Source organism: Brachycentrus maculatus, unplaced genomic scaffold (assembly GCF_059751285.1).
Source record: "Brachycentrus maculatus isolate JH-2025_06_01 unplaced genomic scaffold, ASM5975128v1 h1tg000309l, whole genome shotgun sequence".
Lineage (NCBI taxonomy): Eukaryota > Metazoa > Arthropoda > Insecta > Trichoptera > Brachycentridae > Brachycentrus > Brachycentrus maculatus.
The window spans coordinates 210,001-228,337 of NW_028281059.1; the positions used below are offsets into that span (position 1 = coordinate 210,001).

The 18,337-nt window shown below is 31.0% G+C and overlaps 1 protein-coding gene across 1 annotated transcript in view; it reads right to left on the reverse strand.

Moving 5' to 3' along the window:
- Positions 1-325: 325 nt before the first annotated feature.
- Positions 326-18,337, reverse strand: part of LOC148304673 (ATP-binding cassette sub-family G member 1) — a 65,912-nt gene continuing 47,900 nt past the window's right edge. The window contains exons 3-11 of the mRNA XM_088267930.1: positions 13,541-13,733; positions 11,098-11,243; positions 8,800-9,038; positions 6,322-6,575; positions 5,189-5,357; positions 4,893-4,993; positions 3,818-3,973; positions 2,017-2,225; positions 326-1,076 (exon numbers count right to left, since the gene is read on the reverse strand). Coding sequence (XP_088124056.1) covers positions 938-1,076; positions 2,017-2,225; positions 3,818-3,973; positions 4,893-4,993; positions 5,189-5,357; positions 6,322-6,575; positions 8,800-9,038; positions 11,098-11,243; positions 13,541-13,733 — 1,606 coding nt within the window. The 3' untranslated portion in view covers positions 326-937. The remainder of the gene's footprint in view (positions 1,077-2,016; positions 2,226-3,817; positions 3,974-4,892; positions 4,994-5,188; positions 5,358-6,321; positions 6,576-8,799; positions 9,039-11,097; positions 11,244-13,540; positions 13,734-18,337) is intronic.

Sequence of the window (18,337 nt, forward strand, 5' to 3'; positions counted from 1 at the left end):
GCCTCCTGCGATCTCGATGCCACGCTGTTGATCCATCTCTTTGGTGGTCTGTCCGTCCTTGGGGTTGGCCATACAGTGGGGGTAGTCTGGATGGTTCCATTCTCCTTCGTTGTCTTCCTCACCTAACGACATCTTCAACCCGCATATTTCCTGGATCCTAGCGTTTCTTATTCTATCTTGAACACTCTTGTAAATTATTTTTATTTAAATATCCAAGTTAACATAAATTATTCACCTAGCCCCCCTTCTGCATATTACTCTGCGAAAATCATCGAATAGTAAGTACATGTGAGGGATGTAGAAAATTCTTAATTACTGTTACGCTTTATTTAATGAATGTTTGATTTATTTTTCTCTTTTTTTTTACACTGTTTCGAAATTGTGTATAAAAAGTGTAGATAGGGAGTTCAGTGTTTTGGTAATTGGCTTTTGTATCAACATAGGAGTATATTTTTCAATTTCATTTAATTTAAATACGGTAGCTTACATATTCTATCTTGAAATAACGTTAATACTAATAATATTTAACAATAATGCTACTACATGTATATTTAAACATATTATGATCACATTAGATTTCTTTACTTATTAAACTAGCATTTTGAATGTTCCAAAATATCATTTACCTATTGAAAAAATATTATAGAAAACTAATAATAAAAATCACAATTTTCAACATCACCGAATAAAACAACTACACATGAAAATATTGTATTATGCTCACATTAAATTAATTATGACATCGTATAATATTACTAAAGTAAGCAATTTATAATATAACATTTCATAATTTCTACCTAGCCCGTGTTCCCGGGCTTCTCTCGTTCCTTTTTCATTTGTTACATCATCGGCAAACAATATATGAAAAAGGGTAACACACACATGATAAGAAGAAAAAAAAGAAAGAAGAATCATCTCTAAAACCAGTTATATGCTCTTAGCTCCTTTTGAGGTTTCTGCGAAGAGTGTAGAACGCTGCGATTTTCAGAGTGAATAATAATAATACTAGAATAATAAAATCATGCCAATAATTTCCATTGATCATGTTGGTTTCCTCCAGAAGTTTTTTTGGGTGTCTGAAAGAAAGAAACAAAAATATTAAATCCTGGATGAAAATGTAAATGTTCATTTATTAAAAACATAAATCTTAAAAACATAAAAGTTATTCATGGATTGATTTAAATTTTGACACAACGTTGCATTCTAATAAACGCCTGTTTTAATTTGCCTGTTAAAGGTGTTTTAACCCTTGATAGGTAAAAAAAGGCTTTGTTTATTTATTTTAATTTCTTGTATAGAATAAATGTACATTGGCGGACTTAATGCAAAAAGCAGTATCTTTCAACTAACTAAAAACAGACTAGTATATTGGTCAAAGTTTTTAAATAGAAGATAGATAGTGTGTGTACTTCAGTTTCAATGAAAAAAAAAACATAATTACAATTTATTGTAATACAAATGAACAAATAATTACAAATTTATTAAATGAACTGTACTATGTAAAAAAGGAAGGCAAAGGAAGTAGGATTAAGCAAGGAGTTAAGAGGGGAGATGTAGAGGAAAATAAGGAAGAATAATATGATGGACACTAAGGGTTCCAATGAAAGATAGTAATATTTCAGGCGTTTCTTGAAAGTCATCAGAGATGATGACATTTTTCATATGAAGAGGTAATTCATCCCATGGTCTGAACGCATAGACAGTGCAAGAATGACTGGAGAATAATGTGTTTTGAGGAGGAATGGAAAGTGTTCTCCCGAGAAGAACAAAGTAATGGACCCAACAGATGTTTCAACAGATTGCTGACCGTAATGCCAGCACCATCTGTTGAAAGAAACACCAACTCACGCAATAATATCGACATCTGATATCATTTAGAATAAGGAAAAATGGATAACGTTGCAACATTTTCTAAGCAGGGAGGGATTTAATTACACTTTGATATTTACAGCAAACATTGAGAATTACTACCACCAATTAGTTATGGTTAGGTAAATAATGATTCGGTAAACACACCTTAGATGGCAGTAATCATATTTTTCTGGACAGTCGAGTGGAGCTCTGTTGTAGCCATATATTGACAGCATCAGAGCCTCCAAGCTGTAGCGGAAGTAGGAGGCATACGATATGATGTACATGACCTTCGACATATGGTTGAACAGGACTAGGAAACCAGCGAAGACCAGCATCATACAGGTTAGTATGGCTCCCCAAAAGGTACCATTCTAAAAATAAAAATGAAATAAATATTTAATTAGTTTCATGAATGGTTAATTCATTCAAAAAATCTACTGACACATCGCTCACTCCTTTCAAGAACGTCATAAATCAAAAATCGTCAATTTTCAGTTATGCATGTTTTCAGAATGCCCAGAAAATGTACTATATCCCAGCAAAAGAGGCATTATTTAACTAAATATATACCTGCTACAGGGCAGAAAGTGTTGTTTTTGCATTTCGAAGAAAAGGTATTGTTTAATTATTTTGTTGAATATACAAAATTTTTTTCAAATGGAGAAAAAGCCTTCAGGTTTTACCTAATAAGATATGTTGCACAGTGAAAAGTTCAGTACGTGGCATGATATTTATTTTCAATACATTATATTATATTTTTAAACTTTGAAAACGCTCTCCTGAAAAATCAAGTATTTTGATTTATGACGTTCTTGAAAGGAGTGAGCGATATGTAAATATATTAAAATTTGTTTTAATATTTTAGAATATTATTGATTGACCTAATATTTTATTTTCAAGCGGGTCAAAACGTACATATTTTACATAAGAATGATAATGAATACTAGAATTTTTGGCTATATAAAAAACTATGAAAATATTGCATTGCGATTCGCCTAATTGTGTTTTATTTCTTAAATGTAAAGAGTTGTATTCGGTAGAAATACTTTTAACAGATCAAATTAATATCTTCCCATCAAATTAATCCCGAGAGTGGTCAACTCCGTTTAGTATGTAATTGAAGCATTAACTTCCATATGGAGTCCCAACCATGAGTTAGAATTTCATTGGAAAGATATAAAATTAAGCAGGTAATCAGATAACTTAAACTTTATGGAAAAAATAATTAAAAACAAGTTTGATTTCTTTTCTATTCACTATCATTAATTTTCCAACAATACCAACTAACCGTCAACTGAACTCAAAATGTCAGTCATTAATAAAAAAAAAAATATTAAAATTAATCTATTTTACTTAGTTTGTATTTTCAACTGTTGATGAGAAAACATAAAGTTCTTGAAAAGAGTCATGTTTAGATTTATAAATTTAAAAGTTGTCATGGACAAAAGTTTTATTTATTAATTAAAATCATCATGGAATTGCAGTTTTTAACCCTTATTCGCACCCGATGGTGCACAGAGCACTGTATCATATAATCGCAGTATTATCTTGATCGTTAACAAATGAAGGAAAGGTGATCAGTCCTCCGATTCAAGTACCAGTCCAGTGTGCATTGAATAAATATTGGAGTGAAAAAATCACATATATTTTTTTGACCCCTCCCCTGGGAATCGAACCTCAGACCTCCAGTACGGTAGCCGAGCGTGCTGACAATTACACTATGGAGGCGGACCACTTGGAATAAGATAGAAAAGATAATGCCAAATCAACACATAACATAGTTAACATGTTATCCTTTTACTGTACAGCATTTCTGGGCTCTTAAAAATAAATAAACTGAGAGCTGGCATTTTTTTATTTTAAAATAAAATAACCCATTGATGAATGGGCATTTCACTAGACTGTGGTTTAAAGCCGTCAATAAAGCTCTCAAAAGATTGCGCTTTTCTCAACGTTTACTCACAACAGGATTGAGCAGTGTTCCGATAATGTGTCCCATGGCTTCCGCTAACAGTGTGACTACAATCAGGATCAGCAGGAACATCAGAAACCTCCATGTCTCAGGAGGTTGTGATGATAGGAAGTAGGATGAGCTGCAAAACAGAGTCGCAAACACAACCTGGAATGGGAAATAAACAGCCAAGTATGTACAATGTGATGATAATGATAAATTAATTTCCTATATTAAATGATTGTATTAATCAAAGTTCTTTTAGCCTGATAAAATAATTACTCTTTTAAAAAAAAATCTATTTCAAAAAGAAAACCCTTAAAAGTAAAAAAAAAACACTTAAATGGAAACTAACCACTCATTTGACTCTCATACACTTAAATTATTACACTCTGTCACAAATAAAGGTCAAGTCACGAATAATTTAGAAAATTTAGAAATACATAAAATTTTTAATTCAGATAAAACAATAATTAATAATATACTGTTTCAAAATACGTCACCATTATTATCAATGTTTCCTTTAACAAAAAATGTTGTTCCTTAACCCCCCTCCCTATATTTATTAACCTATATTTACACCTAAATACATTTTTGATCGTTAGTTTTAATTTGTACCAGAAGATGAAAACATCAGTCGTTTTCGAAACTAGTCGTTAATTAAAATAAAACTCATTAAAGTGGTATATTCAAGTGTTTAATTTTAATAAAATTTAAATTCAATATTAAAAAAAGGATTGTAGAGACATCTGTTGGAATACCTAGAAAGCTCTCAGTTAAAAACACATTAGTTTGGAATGTATCATTGATGAAACGAAATTTTGTACAGATGTCACTAAATATAATAAAAATAACACTAATTATTCAGTGGGTCAATGGTTGAAATTATAGTGAGGTTCAATAGACACTAAAATAAATGTCAACATGATGTTAATTTTATTGATTTTAGAGGATTTTTGTTCTGTTTATTTTCAATTTTATTTGAAACATAATGCCGAATCGAAGATTTTTATATGAAACATAATGCTGTTTCTTTTGAATAGTAACAAATGCCAATTTAAATATTGATTAATTATTTCATATTTACCTGAACAGGAAGACTACATAAAATAATTGCTGCATAATATGTCCGTAGTTTGTACCAGTTATTGAAATTTTCTTTTTTCAGAATCAAAAGCTCTTGCGGAACTAAAAAAATATATATCTTCAGTTACATAGCTGCATTTTTCATAGTAAAACAATAGCCATAAGGTTTTTTCTACAATTAATTAAAGAAAGTGGAAAAAACTATACAGTTGTTGTTTCATTATACAAAATATAAGTGACTGCTATCCTTACAGTATGTCAAACAAATAGTATTATATAAAAATAAATATTTCTTACATCTTAAAACTGCGGGCATCATTGATGTGTATGTAAGGTAAACGATTCCTATTAACATAAAGCCGACGTTACTGATTGCTTTAGCTCCATCAGTTCCACAACTGGAGAAATTTAATCCAAGTATAACCCCCACTAAGCAATGCATTATAGCCTTTAGATGAGTGATTGTCTGAAAATTTAAACATAACATGTTTTTACTAAGATTTTATTGATATCTCAACTCAGATGAAGAAGTTTATTGAACTGGTAAAACAGAAGTCTGGATTAGGCTTACAACCTGTCATCATTTAAACCTGGCTGGTTTACGTAATGACCATTCTAACTATGATTGACTACCATATTACTTAAATTTTGAAATGTTGGATACTCATTTATGTTGTTAAATTTTACTTTTTAATTTAATATCTAAACCAAAAAAGTTGAATCAGTATTGAATCCTCAATGACAATTTCACATTCAGGAAACTTCCCAATTATTTCGAAGAATATTTCCTTCCTATGAATTTTGTTATCTTTGCTAACAAGTTTATTTAACGACCTCATTTATAAAATGCATCTTTTTTGTACATAAGGCAGCACATTGGAACAACACAGTGTTAACCTGATCATTAATGACATGAAAGCAAGGTGATAAGTCATTCCCTTTGTATTCTTTGATAAAAATAAACAACATTTGTTTTTTTTTTTTATATCAATGCTATTTGGGAAAGCATCATAGTTATAATTGTAGCAATGACTACGTTACTCAAAGTTGCGAAATTGTATTTGTCACATCTTTGCATTTCGATAAAGCTAATTTAAAAGAGCTTGTTGATGAAATAATACAATGAATTATTCTTATTCTTCCACCCCTTATTTTCATACTATTGTGCAAAGGGCACTGTATCAAATCAGTGCAGTATTATTTTGATTGTTAATTACATGAAGGAAAGTAGATCAGTCTTGGGTTTCAGACACTAGTCCTGAATGAAATCAATAAATATTATAGTAAAAAACACTTTTACTTACTCAGATATCCCTAGAATCTAATCAGAATAATAATAGATACGGTCGCCAACTACAGGACGAAACATGGTAAAAACTACAATACGAAGGTGGATAAAAACAAGTCTCATTTTTTCATTTCTGACTTACCCAATCTCTATATAATAAAACTAGGCATCGATGGAACAGAACCCAAAACTTGGAGAATTCTGTAGGGGGTTGAATTAGGACGGTGGCTCTGCATGAATCTGATAAATTAACTTTAGGCGGTTTTTCTAAAAATCTCGGGTTTAGTGTGACATCAGCTTCTAAGGGTTTATTGTTAAATCTCCAGCACTTTTCTGATAACTGAGTGGCGAGCTGCTGATTGAAATTTCCATACTCGCAGTTTGCAATTTCAAGAACTGAAAGGAAAAAAACAACACCAAATTACAATTGAATACGTACTCATTTATTTGTGTTTGCATTTCACTTTTCATCATTACATGGTAATGATTCCTTTATTTATATTTAAAACATAAACAAAATAACCCGCAATGCTTGTGCGCGGGTGTACCTTACAATATACTAGTGTTACCATAGTTGGCATGTGACTAATAGCAATTATTTTAAAACCAAAAAAGTTGGTGGAATAACAAAAAAATTATACCAGCAAAAAAATACAAGTGATAAACATAATTTGTAAATATTTTTTTAATGTAATAACCAAATACAGTATAAAAATAAGACAATGGGAAAAAACAACATTAGTAGTAAATATTTAAAAAAATTAACATATTGTCTACGGTTTGCGCACATTTGTGCGTTTCAAAAACAGAAACAGAAAGTTGCCTCAGTGTGCACATTTTTGTGCATTTCGATAACCTTTAATATCATATCCAAAAACCATATCTTACACGTTTAATTTATTTTCATGTTTGTTTTGCTGTGTAGTGGATAGGTGTCACTATAATACAAAAAATATTATGGATTCTATGATCATTCTTGCAATGCAATCTAAAATCACTCACATCAAGTTACATTTCCGAAGCAAACTTCACCGTTACCAATGTGCTGAAAGAAAGGATGTAATAAATAATATCACTTGTGAAGTAGCATAGGAATCTCAAAAGATTCCTACAAATCACACTGCTAGAGTCTACTTTATTTGATATTCAATCACATTATCAATTCATTGCTTGAATCAAGTGTTATTAAATAAATTATAATGCATATTAATTTGTAGGTAATTTAATTAGACTTGACGCTTGATTTGTAAGGTATAACCATTGGAGACAGACATGATTTATTATGACAAGTTTACTGTTTGCACTTTTTATGTTCATGCATTGAATTCAATCATTATAATTGACTGACAGATAGCAATAACTGTATATTTACATTATATTAAATGTCTCAAAAGAGAAGAAGTCTCTTTTTATAGTAATGAAGTATGGAACTATGACTCAGCTGTGACAACTAATGTATCTTGAAATATAATCTCTGGACTTAAATATGGAACTTTGTCTCTTAACCTTTTCATGGCCGCAAATAAATTACGCCGCAGTGCTCAACAGGCCAAGTATTTTTTTGAAAAAAAAAAGTTGTCTAAAGATTTTTTTTTTTGTTGTTTTTATTGAATTATAATTTACTTACCAAATATTATATCCCGCATCGATTGTTAGAGTTTTATTCTTGAAGTTAAACCAGTTTCAAATTTTCAGGGTTGTCACACTAAGTCGCACACGCAAGTTTTTATTAAATTTAATATTAACACACAACTATTATTTATCAATGGAATATTTTAAAATAATAAGAAAAACACAAAAAAATTGAGCAAAATAAAAACCCCTGGCGTTCAAAACAATCGATTAAAATAATCAATATTTCAAGTGGTTTGAGTGGTAGCCCTAATGACATCTGTCAACTGTCAGCTGAAAGTGATACCGATAAATCACTTAAAAGTATTTAAAAACTTTATAAAATATTTTGTGACAACTTCAACTGATGGCAATGTATGTTCCGTTTTTGACAGATTGTCAATATGAGTTAAAACTGCGGAGTAATACGTCATCAAAAGTACTGACGAGATATCTCGTCTCTGGCCATACGGGCACTCCGCCATTTGCCGAGATATCTCGTCTCTGGCAACCATCGGGTTAAGAAAAATGTAATAAATCTTGAAATATGGCATCCGAACTGGAATATACAAGATGGAATTTCGTCTCTGTTGAGAAAAATAATATTTATGTATACATGGTCCTCAGGAATACAAGGCTGAGGTCTGACATGCACTTATATATGTATATAGCGCATGATATTCTCCAATCCTTAGTGGATGTTGATCCTCAGGTCAACCAAAAACGCATGTGATTAACTTATGTTAGTTGAATGTGTATGAATAGTGCTATGGTAGTGCTGTGTAGTATTTTTTGCATACCGGTGTAGTGATTGTCCTGATAAAGAGACAGGTATGTCTCGAAACCGGTGTACAGTAATCTTAGTGAGTAGTCTTAGTATATACTAACATCACTAACATTTTTGTAAAAAAGTATTGATGCATCTGTATTTATAAGCAAACCCTTTCCAAGACAGAAGCAAACATACAAACATGCACACACATTTACAATAATAATAAGTAATCCTTACTATAATCAGCTGGATTATGGTATTTGGGGCATTCGAATCCGAAGGTTTTCAAGTAGTCCACTGTGTTGTGGCTCGCCCCTTGGTATATGCACATTCCCTCGGCTAGGATGTACACATGATCGAACATCTCGTACACAGTGGCCGAAGGCTGGTGGATAGTGCACACTATCGTTCTGCCGCCTCTTGCCAACTCCTTCAGCATGGAGATGCACTGCAGGGACGATGAGCTATCCAGACCTCTGGAAACATGTGTGTTCAATATTAAACATAATTCATACTTCATTCTCTTGTGTAACTGAAGTCTTCATTAACTGGTTCTCTACCTTGTGCGCTTTTACATGCTCTCTAATGACGTGCTGCCAGGCCAGCATTAAAGATGGCTCATATTTGTGCTTGTTTCTTCCTCAATGTCAAGCATTTTGTAAAAATAATTAGAGATATGGAACACATTTTTACATATGTATTTAAAACTACATAGTGTTCGTATTTGGCAAATCTTAATAATATTCTTTAAACATAAATATAACAACAAAATTTTCTTAGGTTTTACTTTTCACAAAAGGTCAAAGCCTACCGGGAACAGTCTTATTGATATATCATGGTATTTAAAGGGTTGAAAATGTAAAATCGGGCATGTTAAACTTTATATAAAACTTAAAACAATATTTTTGTGAATTAAAGAAGTCTAAATGACTAATTCCTAACCTATTCTCGTTGACGGTAGGGAGGAAATAGTCACAATATCCCATAATAAAGTGACGCGATTAATAAAAATATATTAAACACTTCATCAAAGTTCTCCCTTCCGTCTCCTAGGACCTTAAATACACCTAGAAAACCCCTCCACTGCCCACTGAGGGGCAGTGACGTCCATTTTGGGAACGTAAGATATAATTAAAAAAATTGGGCCTCAAGTAACAATTAAAGATTTTTTAAATCATCCTTTTTTTACTCTTATCCTAACCAAATGGTTTATAGAGAACTGCAGTATCATCTGGATCATTAATCGTATAAAGGCATGGTTCAGTGGTTCAGGGTAATATAACAGAAATATAATAAAATAATATTTTTTTCTTTTTATTTTGACTCCCTGGTAATCGTATCTGGGATGTTCAGCATGGCTGCTAAACGAGCTAACCACTAGACTACGGAGGCAAAGTACCAAATATAACCATGGTTTATCATAACCCTTATTTGAAAGATTTTTTTTGAAAACATTGGGTGAAATAAGAAATTGAAGATATTTATGTACTCAACAATCATAAAAAAAAACTAGTGCCATCTATGAAAAAAAATATTACCTAATGAATGTTTTGGGAGACACTTTTGGGAGTACTGCCATCTATCGGCATATAAGGAGACTATATCAAATAAATACTTTGTCTTTATTTCTATTATGGGAAGATTGTACGAAGAATCGTAAAAAATAAGCAAAACAAATTTAATGATGCCGTAAAAAAGCAAATATTTAAAAATACGCCGCTACAAATGTTTTATAGCGGCGTATTTTGAATATATCAATTATCGACATAGCATCATGTCAATAATTCTCGGCAAACAAAGATGGTAATGATGAGGAGTTAGTACGTCTGTTCACAGATGTCACCCAAAAGTGTTTGTAACTCTGGTTTTGCAGAATTTCGCATTTCAACATATGAAAGTATTTTATTTGTATATTCGAAAACAAATTAACTATCAATATTAAACTTTTATACGACAATATAATGAAAGAGCTTATATGATGTCATATTTTACACAAAATATTGTATTAAAAATTGGTTAAATTAAAATTGAGGGAAAAAAATCTTTCTCTAATTGATTTGGCTGTTACTTTACGGTGATAACTGTCCATTTTAAAATAAAAGGTTTACTTTTAAATACAACTGATTATAACCAGTTATTAATAATTAATAATCAATAATAATTATTAACCTTCTATTTACCAAACGGGTCCAACGGACCCGATTCGAAGTTAACATTGGGTTTATTGAAATTCTTAATATAATATGTAAATTCATAGAGAAAAAATATATATATAAAGCTCACGAGGATTACAAGTAAAAAAAGTACAATACTTCACACAAGGGTCCATCGGACCCAGAACGGCAGTTATCGATGGTTTCGTTTGCGGTAGACCAAGGGTTAAAGTGAATTGTTACACGTGTTTCGATTTAATATCTTTATATCTTTAGGATGATTTGGACTGCATCGAAAGTTAAGGTTCTAAAATGGTTGATAAACCTTGTAGACTCATATTTTTTTTTTCTCTTGCGATAATTTTTTTTTCGATATACTTACGTGGTTGGTTCATCTAAAAACATCACTGGAGGGTTATCAATAAGTTCCAAAGCAATAGAGAGTCTCTTTTTCTGACCCCCGGATAATTTTCCACATTTAGTTTTCTTGGTAGTGATGAGGCCGAGGGTCTCCAAAACGTCGTCAATCTACAAAAAAAAATCGGTAAATATTTTTGCGTTTGTTTTCAACCCCTTCAGTAAACATAAAAAAATAATCAATATTTTAAAAATAAATACTTTTACTAACTGAACCTAAAAAAAAATAAAAAAAAACTTTTCTTTTTACAATGTATGGCACTTTTCGATGAATAAACATCATTTTATTATTTCAACACAACGATCATTGACAGACATATATATATAAATCAGCTTATCCTGTTTTGAGATTTGTCTCATTATGCAATGACGGCGAATATATTATATTGGACCAAATTATTTGTTCCGCATATTTGATAAATTGAAATATTTAGCACTTTTCGACCTTGAATTGAAATTTAGCTTTGGATACATTTTTATGTAATGTGTACACACAAAGTAAAAAACAAAACAGAAGACGGAATGTAAATATTGACGTATGTTGAAATAACGCAATATCTTTTTTATTTTTAATTTAAATTTTACTCGGTAAATACCACTATTTGTTAAAATCGCCATTCCGCATCATGATCAACATCAAATACGGTCATCGATAACGATGCGAAATGCATAGAAACACGTGTGACAATAAATTTTTAAGAATTAGTGGTATTAACCAATTGTTATTTTATTCTATGAACCAATATGGTCAGCAACGCAAACGTACTCCAAAGAGCAAGAGCAGGGAGACAGTTGCTGACTGATATCAAGGTCCAGAAGGTGTCCTATCTGGGGCATGTGCTTAGAGAAGAGAGGTATTAGCTATGTATTGCATCTAATCATAAAAGGTAAAATAGAGGGTCGACGAGGAGTGGGCAGAAGACAGATCGCCTGGCTCCGGAACATACGAGATTAGACGGGGATCATGACCGTCGAGGCGCTGTTTAGAGCTGCCCAAGACAGGGACAATCACTCTCAAGTGATAGTCGACGTCAGAGGGACCTGACATGACACGCATAGAAGAAGAGAAGGTATTAACCAAAATAGAAGTAAATTTAATATTAATAGATATAATCACGAATTGACTGCTGAATAAATTGATGGACGGATTTTATTTTATTATAAATGCTGCAATGTAACTTTGAAATAATGATTCGAGGTCAAAATATTATATTTATCAATAATGCTTTATAGTACGCCACGCGTCCAAAGGGGATTAGTGCTTTCATGCTGTGTTGCGCACTATTGATTATTTTCGACACATTTTTACGAAGACCACGTCGAAGTGCCAGATGCAAGTATTGTAAAATGATATGTATAAATGTTTTTGCGCTGTCAACGAGACCAAAATGTTATCTGCTAGTAATACGTATAATATATTTAAATTTATGAAGTATGCGGAACAGACAATCACGCCTGAATGATTTCACTATAAAAAAAATATATAAAAAAATCTGGGGTATAAGTACCTACTTGGGATAGGAAGGCGTAAACCAGTATAGAAGGGATTATATTTTGATATGTCTACATTATAAATACATTTACAAACCTGGATTGATCTGGAAATTCAGATTTGTGAGCAAGGATTTGGATACACAAAATGTTGAGAATAAAATAACTGGTGAAATTATAAGTTCCGTAAAACTTTTAAATCATGTTTTCAGACGTCTCTCAATATGTAAAATAATTCGGTATTGGGTATCTTAAAACCATAATCCAAGAGGTGGTGGAAATAGGAAGAAGAAAGTTGTCACGACTGCGGAAGATCAGGAGATGGAGATGGACCTCGGGGTGGAGCAGCTGCTCACAAGGAACAAAGATCAATTACAAGGTCATGATAGACGTCAAAATTTAAATAGGAACACACTGCTCAAACGTCCAAAAGTATTACTCAAAAGGTTAGAAGAGAAATTAAAATAAAACAATATTATAATTTTTTTAATAATTATGTAGATTGACCAGAACTTTTATCACTCATTAATTTTAGAGTCCCGGGAGCACAGACCAGAAACAAAAAATTATTTCTAATCCCTAAAATGCACACCAAGTCCTATCAAAATGAATTTTTAAGTCGAGCCTGCGATATGTGCAATGTAATGCTTAATGAAATAGACATCAATAACGTTTCTTTTAATACGTTTAAGAGAAATATTGTTGATGTATATTTGACTAGTTGATAAAGAAAATTTCTATTATTTGATAAAAACATGTAACGTAAGTTTATTTATGTAGTTATATTTTTATGTACATGACAGTTTATTTTTATTTTTAGATTACTTAAGTGAAAACTTCTAATTGGAATGTTATTTTTTTAAATTTTACTATATAAAAATTTTAATAATAAAAAAATGGTATGAACTCTGACTAACCACCATCTGCTTGGCGTTATTGGACAGGTTTTGACCAAGTTTAAGGTCAGCTGCTATCCTCATGACCTCGTCCACAGTAAAGTGTGGGTACAGGTGGTCATCCTGAAGGATATAACAGGATTCTTTCTTGTACTGACTTTTGTTCTTCTTGCCGCAATCCTTGTTACTGATTGTTCCTGTTACCCCCGTGGTTCTGTAAAGAAAAAAAATCATTGGGTAAAAGACATATCGCTCACTCCTTTCAAAAAAGTCAAAAATCAAAAATCGTCAATTTTCAGTTGTGCATGTTTTCGGAATGCCCACAAAATGATCTATATCCCAGCAAAAGAGGCATATTTTAACTTAATATTTACCCGCTACAGGGCAGAGAGTTTTGTTTTTGTTGCATTTTGAAGAAAATGTATTGTTAAATTAAAAAAAAAAAACTTAATATATGTTAAATGGAGAAAAAACCTTCAGGTTTTACCTAAAAAGATCTGTTGTACAGTAAAAAGTTCAATAAGTGGCTTGATATTTATTTCTAATGCATTGTATTATATTTTTAAATATTAAAATCTTTCTCCTGAAAAAACAAGTTTTTTTTATTTATGACGTTCTTGAAAGGAGTGAGCGATATATTACATATCAATACTAGTGGACCCAACAGACTTTGTTTTGTCTGCTATTAGCTGGTTTAGTCAACATTTTTTCGACAATGGACACTTCAATAGCAAAAAAACGCGCTAAGAGTGTCAGAAATGATTAAATCGGTGAATGTTACACGCGTGTAAAGTGATCCTTAACCAATCTTAAGGCTGTTCTTCCATATTCTTCTTCACCTTTGTTGAGATGTCATAAAATAATGTCTTAAGTGTGTATATTGAAGACCTATTATTTTTTGTAAAGCATTTTAAATTTAAACAACAAATGAGTTGAGAATTGTCATGATATAACATTAAATTTAGTGATGAGTCACAACGTTGGAATCTTTTGTAGAATTGTATACTTAAATAATATTATTTAATTCTTTCATTACGATAATTTTCATGGTATCCTGTGTGTTGAGCTGTCAAATTGGTTTAGCCATGGCATTATAAGCGACCAAACAACGCGAATAATATTACTTAATAACGTATTTGATTATTATTATATAACGAGAATTCATTCTCATGAATATATAAGATGTGTTTATTACTAGTTCAAGACCATTCTTATATAAATATATATTGTTTTGTTTTATTAGAAATGATAAATTTAGAGGTTCGTATAAAATTATATGAAAAACTATTTTGGTGTACTTTGCATGCCTCTCGAGAGCTTTATTCAAGCTTGCCTCATTTAAAAGGCATCAGGTTTCTACTGCCCAGAACATCCACTTCAAAACTTTGGGAAGTGGACCAGTTATCCATTGATTGCGCTGCACGTAGCGCTCCAACCACCGAGGTGCCTGCTGCTGTCTTAACTAGATCGGTCCATCGTGTGGAAGATCTTCCTCTCCCTCTCTTACCCTTCTGGCAAGTCAACTAATCATTCCGGACTATCGCGTCCAAAGAACTGAAGAATCCGTCGTGTGGACATTGGCCAGAGTCAAGCCATCTAAGGGTAGCTCCTGACGAATGGACTCGTTGGTCCATGGAAATCAGAACATTCACTTCCCACACCACATTTTGAAAGCGTCAATTTTCTCCTTTCTGCTGCTTTTATGGTCCATGTTTCATCAGCATAGAGAAAAAAATGGAGTGGATCAAACTCCTGCCAAGCTTTATCTTGGTGTTGTCACTCACACCCCTGTCTTTCCTGATTTTGTCTAGCTTAGACATTGCACTTTTGGCAATGGCTATACGACGTCTAATATCGATACGATCATTAGTACAATGTTCATTAAATTCAATTGTTATAAATATAATGAATGTATATTTTCGAGTAAACTTCATCACAAATTCTTTCTCCATCATTAAGATAATTAATGGATCACAAAATTTATGATTATAATAAATAAATGGTGATGTAATGTATTGCCCTTTAAAGTAAAATTTATTGATTTGCTATAAAAATAACGAATTGATAAACACATTTTGTGTATTTTCAAGTATCAGCGAATTGAGGAAAATACTAGTAAATATTGTCTGGACCAAGATTAACCCGAGAATAAAAAGTTGGTTTTTATAGCCTTACTGAGGTTAATTTATCATTTGCTTCAAAATAATATATGTTTTTACGTTTTAATTAAAGCTTATAAATTTTATCTGAATATTTTTCATGAATTCTTTATCCTTACCGATAGCGTACAGGGCACCGCAGTAATGATATATTGATCGTTGATTTTGGCCGTCGGTAGCTTCTTAAAATTTCGGACTTAAATAAGTTGATTTCTTGTACACAGAAATTCAGCGAAAATGTGAATTTCACTAAAAACTCTACACGAAAAAAAAGTTTCAATTTATCTTTATCCCCTGTATCCTATCTATAGTTTATATATGTAGAAGATTACCGTCAATGCACGCATATGCTTAAATCAATGTAAACGCAGCCCAATATAATTCATTTTATTAAAAATTAAATGAGTAACAAGCAAATATTTTAAACAAAAATGATTTTTTTCTTAAAAGATTTATTAGACGATTGGTTTCGTTTTAACGCATATAACTGATACTAATGGAACTTATACTAAAAATGTCGTAAACCGAATGTGACATATATTAGTTGTTTGTTTTGTAAAAAATAATTGTAATTAAAAAAATCCAAAAAAATTAAATAATAAGTTTAGTTAATTTTAACCTAAATATATTATAAATTATATTTCACATTATTATTTCTCGCACCACACCTGACTGCCAGAAGTGTTAACTTTTGAATCTGGAATCCTATCTGCAGACAAGCCTCTAAAAAGTCTAATTCCTTGATTGCTTTCGCAGATACTTTGTGGCACATTTTATAAACTTTTAAATAAAATAACTTTGTTTTTGTAACTACATGTTAAACCCTGATGATGACAAGGTTCTTGTCGAAATAAATGTACTAGTAAAAAAGTGGTTAGAAACAAAGTTGTTTTATTTTATAAAGTTTAAGTTTAATGCCTTTAAATAAAAAAGTAAAACGGCAACAATATCAAATATAAAAAAAAATTCGTTTTGTTAAAAATTATTAAATTTAATATGTAGAAAAGACCTAAACACATCTCATTTATGATGTGAGAATGCACGAAATATTAGTTAGCAGTTTTGTAATATGACAATTCATATGTGGGAGTAATAAACATATTTCCATATTATTATCGCTCTGTCGCGATTGTCTATTTCAATGCATTTTATTAATTCCACCAAAGAAGGTTATCAATTGTTTTTAGAAGTACATAAAATGGTCAACAAGTGGGTCAATAGTTTCATTAAATTTGATGCACAATACTTATTATGTAACGACTGCATTTTTCATGCAAATTTTAACCGCTAAAGACATTAAAAGTTAATGAATCAGATATGCATTTTTCTTTGCAATTTTTTTATGTGATTTTTTTAAATTTAATCTTAACAATATTTTGAGTATGTCTAAATTTTTATTCGTGAATTATGAATAGCCGTGATATAATAATATAATCGTGTGTCATGATTAATATATTTTGATATTCCGACATACGAGAATATAATGAAGAATATGAAGGTCCGCCAGACAATTCAATAAGTGGACAAACTCAGATTTGCGGACGAAGACAATTGTAAATTAAATAAAAAAATTATCGTGTTTTCAAGCGTCTCCTGGTATGTAAAATAATTCGGGAAGAATTTTACATATATTTCTTTTAGGTAAAAAAAATCATCCTCATCTCAATCATAAATGATGCCGAACATATGAAAAAATGTATCGAATAAATACAACTAACCATAGGTAGAATGGTGAATGTTAAACGTGTATTGCGCCTCTAATAAAATATTATTTTTCATAAATGTAAAATAATTTTCATTTTATACTTTACAATGTACCTAATTCATACAACAACTGCAATATGTTTTCATTTTTTAGCAGTTTAATTACTTAATAAAGTACTTTAACAATAATTAAAAAGATTTATTTAAATTAAATTGAGTTTCTATTATTTTTCATCAGTGGTATATGTCATTTTACTTATGTACATTAAGCAGTTTTAAAAACAATGCTTTAAATAAAATGAAATATTATATTTAAAAAATCCATCTATTTTTCAAGTTTGATTACAACCAGCTTCATATTTTATTTTAAGTTATATTATTTACGAGCATATACCTCATGTGCAAATGTTTTTGTTTCATAAAAATATAAAATCAATAAATATAAAAATATTCTTTAAAAGATATGTAGGTACTTTGATTCCACGTGGAAAAAATAAAAAAATTATAACGAAATGCATGCATATATTATTACGCAAAGGTATTGATACAATTTTTTTCTTAAAAAAATGATAATATCAATTGATATTCATATAAAATGTAAGTGAAAGTTAAATATGCATCAAGAGTATTAAAAAGCTTCAATGCGTTTAGAAACTATGGAACAAGCTCAAACTCTAGGGTAATGTGTTAGTATGCCAATGTTTGTCCCCGATGCCTCCAAAGTCAATAATTTTGATTGAGAAATACAGTTTTATGACTTCTTCGAATATATTATATATACACATATATTTATGAAAAATAATATGGAAGTTTGCGCATTGACAGGGCTTACGACTTGTCATAGGCTATTTTAAGTAATCACTTGATACACGTGTAACATTTACCATTCTACCAGTTTCACAACTGCACTACTCGTATTTGGAACTCATACATATTTGTATGTATGTATGCGTGC